The sequence below is a fragment of the Pristis pectinata genome, chromosome 10 (assembly GCF_009764475.1).
Source record: "Pristis pectinata isolate sPriPec2 chromosome 10, sPriPec2.1.pri, whole genome shotgun sequence".
NCBI lineage: Eukaryota > Metazoa > Chordata > Chondrichthyes > Rhinopristiformes > Pristidae > Pristis > Pristis pectinata.
In genome coordinates, this window is record NC_067414.1 from 55,851,375 (window position 1) to 55,863,355 (window position 11,981).

Genomic DNA, 11,981 nt, shown 5'->3' on the forward strand with positions numbered 1-11,981 from the left:
TTGAAAAAAAACATGTTGTAAATTGCAACACCAGAATGCAAGATGTAATAATGAATGTACCAAAGTTTTCACTGAAGATGCACCGGGAAGCTGGAATTTTTAAATGTTAATAGTTGTTTAAATTCACAACTTAAGTTGTTTAAGTTATAATTCTTATGCCAGGCACATGTAATACACTGAAATCCATGTCAGTAATTACTATATCTGGAAATGGCTTAGCAAGGATATTTACATCTAAAAACAGAGAGAACTCTCCTTTGGGAATTTCAAAATGCTGTATGTCCTGAGCTGTTTTTGCCTCAGTTCCCATCGTTGGCGAGCAGATTGTTCCAAGACTTGATATTTCCTACTGATTTCCTGAGATGCTCCTGATAAGTCTAAGTTCTCCCCAGCGCCACTCCCAGATGTGCGGACTGAGTCACGCTTCATCCTTTGACAAAGTATATAGACATTCGTTTCTTGTTTAGCGTAGGCATTACAGAGGCGAAATAAATCTGCTATGCGGCTCATCTATTTGTATTTCAATAGACCTTATATCATTGAATAAGAAATTTGAATTTTCCACACTGAATAACATTTAAGTTAATACAAGGCAGTCAAGTGCTGTAATGCTTTATGTTGAATTTTTTGTAGCGATAATAATCAATTCTCAAAACCCTTAAATTTAACTTTTTTTTCCCATTGAAGCCTACATTTATTTTTCAGCCGACGTGAAGCTCTCAGCGTTGGGACACCAGGAGCAGACGGATGTGAGAGTACTCAATATCAGCCATTACCTGCGGTGAACTGGCCAACTGATATGGAAAAACCCGGGAAACAGCTTTGTGGTTGAGGGAGTATTTGGATTTTGCCTGGAAGAAGCCAGACTGGAAAACCTAACAGACAAGGTGCGGATTCAGTTGGTGAACGTTTGGACCTAATGTGAGGAATTGAGATTGTGCAGTATTATTGTAATCGTTTGGGTTTGGGAAACCTACATAGCGAAGTATTTGATCTTTTTTTAAAGGATCGGTGCGACACTGGCATTTATTGCTCATCCCCAACTGAGTCAATCACTCGGCTGGGTCTGGAGTCACACCGAGTGGCAGATTTCCTCCCCTCGGGGGCATCAGTGAACCAGATTTTTTTTGACAGTCTAGTAGTCAGGAGGGTTTGATTGCTAACGGTTAATTGTTTTTTAAGAACCCATATTATTAATTGAATTTAATTTCCTTAACGGCCGCGGTGGGATTTGAATCTCTAGATGAGTCTCCTATCCCGACAAATGCCCCTACGTGGTACAAGAGCAAGAGCGTTGTAGCTCTTTCAGCTCGTTGGGCCGGGAGCAGGACGACATGAGCTTCCCTCCGACATTTGTTACCACAGGATGGTGTGTTGAGTTGGGACACACCAGTAATGGTGCTGGGGATGGACTAGGGAGCCCGGAGAGGCCATGAGTTGGGGACTCGGTGTTTGCAGCGGCTCCTACTTCCTGTTCCCGCGCTGCGGATGGCGGGCAGGCGGAGCTTCCCCTCCGCAGCCATGCAGGATCCCGGGCTGCGGCGGGTTCTGGTCGAAATGGCATCAAGGAAAAGGAGGCTGCTGCCCACCGCAAGCCCGGGTAGGTGCAGGAGGCGCGGGCCGACCAGCGAGCTGCAGGCGGCTGCAGGAAAGCTGGAGGACGGTGCGGTCGCCGGGCCCCGGGAGGACGGTGCGGCTTGCGCCGAGTCCTGGCCCCGGGAAGACGATGCGGCCGCCGGGCCTCGGGAGGACGGTGCGGCCGCCGGGCCCCGGGGGGAATGTGCGGCCTGCACCGAGCGTCTCCACGCTGGCTCGCCGCATCCTAACAGGCTTCTCTGGGACTTCTTCAGCCGGCCTTGCGTGGCTTTGGCCCGGGAGTTCCTGGGCCAGGTGATGGCGCGGAGGCTGGCCGACGGTACCGAGCTGAGGGGCAGGATTGTGGAGACCGAAGCCTACCTGGGCGGGGAGGACCAGGCCTCGCACTCCCGCGGCGGCAGGCGGAGCCTCAGCAACGCGGCGATGTTCATGAGCCCAGGCACGCTGTACGTCTACCAGATCTATGGCGTTTACTTCTGCCTGAACGTGTCCAGCCAGGGCGATGGCGCGGCCGTGCTGGTGCGCTCGCTGGAGCCTCTGCAGGGACTCGATGCAATGAGGGGGCTCCGCAGCAAACGGAGGAGAGCAGGGGGCAAGCCCCTCAAAGACCACCAACTGTGTAACGGCCCCTCGAAACTGTGCCAAGCGCTGGACATCACCAAGAGCTTTGACCAGGAGCACTTGGCCACGGTCAAGGAACTCTGGATGGAACGGGGTCCCGAAGTCATTGCTGGGACAGATATTGTTTCCACCAGCCGCATTGGTATAGGTTATGCAGGGGAGTGGGTTAGCAAACCTCTCAGGTTTTACATAAAAGGCAACAAGTGTGTGAGCATTACAGATAGGAAAGCAGAGACGATGAACGACTAGTCAGACTGGGTTGTGCCCTTAAAATCTCATGATTTTCAATGCCTTCGTATTGTTTTTGGTTCTATAATGTAATTTTGTTTACAGAAGCCGAAGACGCTTCTAATGGTGAGCCTGTTCAAACTATCACACAATAATATGACATTCCAGGAATTCTTAGTGTTCTGATTGCGTCCTTGTAATGGCCATATTGAAAGAGTATAAGGGGCTTGACAAAAAAGGGGGAAAATGATCTTAAATCGCTGACATAATGTAAAATGATCATTTACAAAAATAGAGTAAAATCAACATTAAGGCGTCATAGCCAGAGTAGATGGACTTGTCAGCATTTTAAAATTGCACAGGTACAGATAGATACTGATACCTTAAAAGTACACCATAAAAAGTTTGTATAATGTACATTTCAATTAATTGTGTTCACAATAAAATACTTCTTTTACAGTAGGTTATAAAGATTATATAATAGAGAAACCATTCACCCATAAGGTCTGTACCAGCTCTTTATGAAATATTTCACAATTAATCCCACAGCTCTGGTCTTTACACAAAGCTTTGCAACTGCCTTGGTTTATATTCACTATTCCTCCAGAGACACCTGCTCTTGGCTAAAAATGGGTGATTGTAATCCACACAATTGTATGTAGTTCCCCTAATTTTTCACCTCATTCCCTTTGTGGTAATTTTGACATTTTAGTTGCTGACTTCTCCAAATGAGAAACATATCCCCCCACACTCTCAAAAAACTTCATAATTTTAAACATCTCTGAGTTTATCTGTTCCAGTATCTCAACTTTCTTCACATAATCACAACCATCTACCTCTAGAACTATTCTATGTGTATGTGCCTTGGAGAATGTATCTAAAAGAGGTAGAGGAACACGAGGTTCAGTGGCATAGATATGTCTGTGTCAATGGCACATTGTACTACCACGCACCCTATAACTAAACACAAATTACTCATTAATTGAGAACATAGCTGATGTAGCACTGCCTACCAGTCCTCCTCAAACCCAATCCAATGTATACTTGGTACTTGAACATAGGCAGCACCAGCTAAATCATAATTTGTTTCTGATCTACTGACCAAATTTTTACTAAAGATGCTGTATTCAAAATTGATCATAAAAAACCACCTGCAGTGTAACATTTCAAAGAATTTCTCAACCCTTACTGCATTCTCTGCACAATTATTCATAATTTCTCCAAAATGATGAATAGTTTGACAAATGCAAATGCCAGACTCGTCCTCTAATTTTTCTTTGAGGGCTTTTGCTGTAACTGCTCTATTTGGTTTTTCTTTTCATTTGCCATCTTCTGGAAATGCAGAACTGCACAATCACTCTGGAAACTTGCACTGGATTTTACTGAGCTGGGAAGCCCTGAAATTTCCTGTTGTGGAACTGTGCAGTCATTTTATCTGCTCTGCTAGTGTCTCAGGGTGTGAAGAAGGGCATTGAGCCAAGAAAATCACAGGTATTCTTGGCCTCCCAGGAACTTGACATACTATCCATTATCATATTGTAGTGGCAAAGCAGAACTTGCATTAAATATCAAGGCTGATGTCAAGAAATTAGCCATTCACTTACAATATCCCATGTATTCAGCTAAATGTAAACTGAACATCAATGAAATGAAAGCTTTTGTTGTTAAAGTATGGGGTATTCCTGTGTGCAGGAACATTGAAGTTTTTTGGGAATACTGTCATTTGATAACATTTCAAGATTTAAATCTGCTGTCCCGCTCACAGGGAAAGTGATGATTCTGCTTTTATAAACAAGGCATCATTTAGCTGTATTATTTGCAAATATAATGCTGAAAGATTGATGTTGTATCAATCAGCCTGCCTAAGGCAAAAAGAATCACTGACTTCCCTGAATGCAGGCTGGGGATCCATTTACTGCAGTTTGCACAACTCACCCTACATCTCTTGTGAATCAGAACTAGAAGACATTGATAGTGGAATTCTGGTTCATTGTGTTGCTCTCTAAGCAATAGTCAATTTGTGGAACTCTGGAGCAGGAGCATTGCCCTCCCAAAGTACGTGTAGAGATTCTTACAATATTACATGGTCCTATTCAAGAGCACAAGGACAAAAGAAATGTAGTTTGCTGGGGGAAGGGGAGGATAAAGGAGTGAGTGAACATGTGTCAGAACATAAATAAAATCAGTACCAGACCATTCAGCCCCACCATGTGCTTAACCATTGAATAAAACTGCCTGATTTTTTTTATCTCGTGCCACTTTCCTGCATTAATTCTTCATCCGTTGATTCCTCTAATATCTAGAAGTCCATCAATTTCAGCAATAGCCTCCACAGCTCACTTGGGTAGAGATTTCCAAGGACACACTACTCTAGATAAAGAAATTTCTTCCCACTTCTGTCCAGAGTAGTTGATCCCTCATTCTGAAATACTGATTTCTGGTTCTAGACACCCCAACCAGGGTAAGCATCAATTCCACATCTACCCTGTCAAATGTTGTACATTTCTGTTAGATGAGATCACCTCCCATTCTTCTAAACTCATGAAAGACCCAATGTCTCCAAATACAACAAACCCACCATCCCAGGAATCAATCTGATGAACTTTTTCAGCACTGCCTTTGTCCTTGGGTAAGCAGACCAGACCTGTACACAATATTCCAGATGCAGTCTCCCCATAGCCCCATTTGCTTGGAGCAAAATATCTTTTGTTCTCAAATCGTCTGCATAAAGGCCAACATATTATTTGCTTACCTGATTGCTTGCAGAACCTGCATGATAATTTTCAATAATTCCTGTGCAAAGACACCCAGGTGCCTCTGAACACCTTTCAATATCTCACCATTTAAAATTCTATTTTTCTCCCAAAGTGCATGACCTTACACTTTTCTATATTTTTCATTACATCTTGGAGAATCAATAGAAGCTAATACTAAGAACTGAAGACAAAGCATGAGGATGCAGTTTAAGCTTTACACAGGCTGATGACAGTACATTTGCTAATTGGCACTGGTTTATGCAAGGATTTAACATGTTGATAAATGTTTGTTTACCAAGCTCTTTTAACACATTTTTAATAAAACAATTGGAACATATGACTTTAAATTGAATTGGTATTTGAAAAATAATGGACAGGTGCATTAAATGATAAAAGTTTGAAAAAAGCAGGAGCTTTCCTGTGCCTCCTGCAAAGACAGACACAACAAGTTTGTTCAATTTCTCTGCCAATTTCTTGCTCCCCAATAAAATCTCTCCTTTCTCAATCTGTAGCTGACACTCATGAACTTTATCTAATCTTTTCCTTTTTGCATAACTGAAGAAGCTCTTGCAATCAGGTTTTATGTTTCTCACTAGCTTTGTCTCTTATTCTACTATCCCATTCTTTATCAATACCTTGATGATCTTTTGCTGTATCCTTGAATTTTCCTAATTCTGGGGTTTACTGATTTTTTTTGGCAGTGTTGTAAGCCTTTGCCTTGATTTAATACTATCTTTAATATCTCTTGATGGCCATAGCTGGAAACTGTATTCTAATTCTTTATAGGTTATGCATTGTTCATTTACTGTTTTTCCTTTCCCAATCTACCATAGCCAACTCATAGTTCATGCCTTTGTAGTTTGCTTTATGCAGGATTATGATGCTGGATTCATATTGAATTAAATTATTTCCAATATTTATATAAATTTTATCATTTTATAATCAATATTCCCTAAAGGCTTCTTAACGACTAGATTATCAATTAAATGTTTCTCTTTACAGAATGCTAAATCTAAAATAACTTCTTCTCTCCTTGGTTCCTCAACACACTGATCCAGAGAGCCATCTTTTATATACTGCATGAATTCATCATCCACACTGTTAATGCTTATTTGTCAATGAGGTTGCACCATCAAACAGATAGGATTATCTTAATGACTTTTATCCTTCATTTAATATATTTGTATATTAATTTTGTCGTCATAGTGTTGTACTGCTGTAGAATCTCATTAACCATGAACTTCCAAACAGGCATTAATCCAGAACTATCAAACACAACTGGCAGTGGTAACCAATCCACTTAAAACCATGAGCAACAATATGAAACATCAATTAGCACAACATAACCAACTCAGATATTTTAGACAATTAGCATTAATGAACAAGTTAACGTAACGTTGGAACCTCAAGGAACTTGTTTTTTTCCCAGCAAGAATTTATTGGCATAGAAATTAATGGTGAAGATATCAACACAGAGTACATATTTATGCTGAATCTTATTAAACATGGTGTGAAGTGTATTCATTAGTGATGATTATAGTGATGTAATAAGCAGACAGGCCTGAGATAAAGTAGGAAAACAAACCCAATATGTTGAAATGCTGACACCTTGAGGACTGTTGAGTAAGTTCTTTTCTATCGCAGTTAAATCCTTCCAATAAAACAGACATGTGACACTGAGCTTTTGATGTCGATGTGATATTTTTCTGCAACTGTGATAATCAGCAATTTAGGTGTCTAACACACCAGTTTTGCAGCAATATCTTCCCCTATATTTGCTTAGTTCTAGTTATAATATCACTGTGTGCAAAATGGCAAATTGGAAGCAGCAAGGCCATTTATTCAGTGTAAATTTGATTGGCCCACTGAACTGGAAGTGCACAGCCTCTGCAATATCTCTCATCATTCAGATAGTTCAAATCTGGAGGAACATACCAGTTATCAGCTGGAAGCACCATGACACTGTTCCTGGAAAATAGATTCATAACCAAGGAAATTGTGAGTGAATTTTCCACATGATTTAAATCATTCAAAAATATCGTGTTCTGTTGTGATGGGGCTCACCAGCAGAAAACAAACTCAGAGCAGCTCTTTAAAGGTAGCCTACTATCTTTAAAGAGCTGCCACCTCTGCCCTTCAGCATTGGTATGAGTCTGGAATTAGGATATTAACAAATGGTTTGGATTTTTACAGCGATCCAACATTGTAATGGACTTGTTTATTGATATTGGCTCTTTATTCCAATTTTTAATTCAAATTCAGATTCACAAACTATGATGTGATTTGAATATGTCTTTATGGCTGCTTCAAGATTATTAGACCAATAATATAACCATTACACTACCATTGCCCAACAGATAAGTTGTCGATCACGAGTCATGGTGGGGCTGGCAAGCCACCTGGAATTTGCAGCAGTATACCCTTACCTCCTTCAAATTGCATCAGCGAGCTGCCTCTCCACAACTGTTGTCTAAACGTAGCTTGAAGTATGGGTCAATGCAGTATCTGATATCTCAAAGGCAATTCCTACCAGCAACATGGTAAAACCAGAGTGTTTTGGGGACATGGAAGGAGGTAGATCCTTGAATCTTTTGAACCAATAAACATAATTTTCCTCAAAAATAATAGTTTTTCTTTTAGTCCAATGGTTTCTACAGAATAAAACTTCTGCTGCAGATGTTTGTGTGATCCTACCCATAGGACTTGTTATCATAAATGGGCAAGATTCCCTCCTGGAGGAGGAAGACATCACATTAAACAAGTTTTAAAATCCATGTGGCCACTATTAACCGTACCACTTTAGTGATAATTCTGTAGGCCTCCAGTGGAGGGTGTTAAATCCCGATTGTGAATTATTTACTGCCTTCTGGATTGATACTCTTAAACCAGCACTTGGTGGCAGTAGGATTAGCAGGGTTTCCAGTGTGTTGTCAGGCTGCTTGATTGATATCTCATCTTCACCAAATGGCAATTTCCTCCAATTAAACATTCAGAAAGCCAAGGCACTAGGTTTGTCCCCCACCAAAAATTCTCTAGTCATTGACTCTCTTCAACCTTCCCAGTATTTTTTTCAGTTAGAAGCTGGCTATACAAAACTTCAACATCCTATCTAGCCTTCTGTTTCATATTCTCTTAGTATTATAGAAATTTACAGTGCAGAAGGATGCTATTTAGCCATTTGTGTCCATGCCAGTCAAAAACAGACTTTTTTCATTGTACTTCCCAGCCCTTGGTTAACAGCCCTATAGGTTGTGGCTCTTCAAGTGCTCATCCAAGAATTTTTAAAATGTGATCAGGACTTTTGTCTCCAGCGCCATTTCAGACAGTGGTTTTCCATTGCCCTGCCACTCGTTGAGTAAACTTATGTATCTCTACTCCCCACTTCTAATTTTGCAACACCACCCATCTCTGCCCATGGCTCAGCCCATCTGCTGCTTTCAGCACCCCCAGATTCCAGAGGTCTCCTGATCATCCTTTATATGCCATGCTGCCAATACAATTGCCCATTCCCATCAGCTTGTCCGCACTGCACTGACCTGGCCCACAAGATAAGTTATCTAACAAATGAAGTTTTCAGTTATCAATGTTTTGTTAAGTTGTCTGGCCTTTTAATCTTTACTCTGATATGAAGGGTCATTTTGCAGCTCTTATCTGGACTACCTCTAGGATATGAGAATCTCTCTTATGTTTGATGGTTAATAGTGGGCACCATACTTAAGATATGATGTAACCAGAGCAGTTTGCAATTTGATTAAGACTTCCTGTAACTTGTACTATTTTGGTTTTAGAAGGTTTTGGGTTGAACTTGCAGGCCAGGAATTTAAGTGCCTAATCCAGACCATTATTGCTGCACTTCAAAGGTATCGTCTTGCAGATGCAACAAAAACCGAGGTCTTGTTCTCCACTTAACGTGAAAAATCCCATTGGATTATTTGAAGAATAAGGATGCTCTTCTGGTTTTGTAGCCTTAACCACCAAGCTAACACAGAATATCTGGTCGTGTACTGCATTGCTGTTTGCGGAACCTTGCTGTATGCAAATTGGCTGGAGCTTTTCGTACATTGCAACAGTGTCTGCAATTAGTAATTCAGATATTCTGTGTTAGCATTGGTGGTCATATGTCTGCAATTCAAACGTACCTTATTAGCTGGAAAAAGAAAGCTTTGGAAATTTCAGACATCATGTAGAATGTCATATAAAGACAAGTCCTATCTTTTAGTAGATTGTTTTATGATTGGATTGGAGCCAGTCAGCATCAGGGTGGAGACACCAGCTACAGACCTTCTCAATGCCTGGCACAACAACCAGCAGAAATTTCTCAAGCTCAAAATGCTGACCATCCCTGTTACTGAGCAAACACCCAGCAGGAGCACAACATTGGAAGGTAGAACATAGAGAATTATCAAGGGAAAATGCTTGCACCTAGAACTGGACATGCATTTTACAACTAAATTGGGTTTGTACGGGGAGTAGGATCAGTGGCAGGGATTGGATAAATCTATTTTCTCAGGTGAACAACCTGCTTGGTGATTCTGAATGTTGTGGATTAAATAATGTTGCTGATGTCCCAGGTGGTAAGCCTAATGTATAAAAATACTTGACGATGGCAATGTCATTCCTATTACAGAACTTGTACCTTCTGCTCGAATCTGATCATGGGGCAAGTCAACCACTGCCGTCTTGCTGACATGGAATCCCTAAAGTATGTTCCCTTGGATAACTTCACCTGGGTGTACCTGGGTCTACAGAAGTAGATAGACAAAGGCAGAAGCAGCTTTTTACCTCTGTTGCAATTAAACCTAATCACTGTCCTTTTAAATTTTTACTCCCCAAAATGACACAAAAAAGAACCAATCCTCATTTGAATTTCCATCTCCATGGTTTTGGTCATGCAATGAAAGATTTTCCTGGAAAAAAACAAAAATGTTCCAGGATAAAAAGTATAATTTTTAAAAAATTGACTGGCTTCAGTTTCTACAAACTAACAGTTTATGAGTCTAATGAATTCTCTCTCTTTGAACAGTGACTGCCTCAGAGATAACATATGGGCAGCAGAAAATGGGTTAGAGTGATGTTTATGTAATAAAGAAGATTAACACTTCCCAGAGGAGCATTGCAATAGCCAAGTGTGGAGTGACAGGACTCAGGATGATATTTATAGTGGCAAATGAGCTGAGCTTAAGTAGAGATGTAACATACATGAAAGTAGGTGGTTTGTTGTGATGGAGGACTGGAGGTTCAGCTCATGGTTCAATGCGATGCTAAGAATACAAATATGTCAAGCAGAGGTGATGGCTGAGCAGAGTAATGGAACTGTTGCAGGAGCTTAATATGGGATTTCATCAAGGAAATTATTACAGCCCATTCAAGACTCAATATCCAGCAAATTTGACATTGGCAGTCAAGTGAGGTATCAGAGAGAGAGAGAGCTGGATGTTTCAGCATACATGAGGAAGATGACCCCCATGCCTGTATATTATACCTGATTTTGCATTACATTTGTCATTAAACAGCAAAATTGATAACATCTGGGGTACAACATGCACAATTAACCATGGAAATCTGGATGTTACTACGGCTGATTTCCTGCTTCTCAATAGGAAATGCTATCTTACAATCTATTCCAATTTGATCTTCAGAATTCAAGAATCTGATGAAAATTTGAGGTATTTATTGCCACTGTAAGAACATCAAGCTTTGTTGAACAAGGTATAAGTGGGGTTTTAATGGTATAATGGGTATAGTTACTGCTTAACAGTTTTCTGGTGCTAAAAGATTAGTTTTATATTTGTGGATTTTTATTCCCTCATACAGTAAATATTTCAGCATTCAACATATTTTTAAACTTTAAAAATGGTTAACTTTTTTAAAAAGTTCATGATATTTCAATTTCCATTTTAATCTTGTGATTATGTATTAATCTTCATTTCCTTTCATTTTTCAATGTTTCTCAAAAATTGTGCTTTTTAACTTCCTGGTCTGCAGCCTGTGCAGATACTTTGATGTGATTGGCTGCTAGGTCTGCTTGACACAAAGAATGCAATGCTGATAGCATCCATTGATGGGAAGGGCAAAATCTAATCCAGGCTGATTGCTGAATTCAATATTTATGGGTGGCTGCTTTGGTGGGTCAGCCCAGGGGGAGTACTATCATTTTGAAACTGACTGCAAGGTCCAAGCCAATGTCAGCAACAGGTAACATGGAAGAGAAAGCAAAGAGAAAGAAAGAGAAATAGTTAAAGATTGGAATCAAGCAAACCCAGCCCCATCTAGTTGGAGAAATATAACATTTGTAATGCTGTACTAACCATGCAAGAGCAAGTTTTAAATTTAACTTTTAAGTTTTAAATTTTAAATTTAATGGAACATTTAGTGTCGAGCAATAAATTCCATTTGTTTCCAGGTGTGCAGCTGTTCCTTCATCGCCAACTCCACCCACTGGTAAATTAGTGCTTTCCACAACAGTGGTTATAAATTATTTTGAAGAATATATTCCATCCATTAAACAACTCTTCACCACCTTCACTGTGGAAGACACCAGCAATATGCCAGAAATTTGAGTGAGTCAGAGGGCAGAAGTGAGTGTAATCGCTATTACAAAGGAGAAGGTGCTTGGGAAGCTGAAAGGCCTGAAGGTGAATAAGTCACCTGGACCGGATGGACTACAGCCCGGGATGCTGAAAGAGGTGGCTGAAGAGATTGTGGAGGCATTAGTAGTGATCTTTCAAGAATCACTAGATTCAGGAATGGTTCTGGAGGACTGGAAAATTGCAAATGTCA

The 11,981-nt window shown here is 40.5% G+C and overlaps 2 protein-coding genes across 3 annotated transcripts in view; one reads left to right on the plus strand and one right to left on the minus strand.

Moving 5' to 3' along the window:
- Positions 1 to 2,090, minus strand: part of LOC127575460 (tyrosine-protein kinase HCK-like) — a 61,552-nt gene extending 59,462 nt beyond the window's left edge. For both annotated transcript variants that reach the window (XM_052025355.1, XM_052025354.1), the window contains exon 1: positions 1,957 to 2,090. The gene's annotated coding sequence lies outside the window, so the exon portion shown is untranslated. The remainder of the gene's footprint in view (positions 1 to 1,956) is intronic.
- Positions 5 to 6,881, plus strand: mpg (N-methylpurine DNA glycosylase). The gene has a single exon (XM_052025358.1). The coding sequence runs from the start codon at positions 1,489 to 1,491 to the stop codon at positions 2,464 to 2,466; it is 978 nt and encodes a 325-aa protein (XP_051881318.1). The 5' UTR covers positions 5 to 1,488; the 3' UTR covers positions 2,467 to 6,881.
- The last annotated feature ends 5,100 nt before the right edge of the window (positions 6,882 to 11,981 follow it).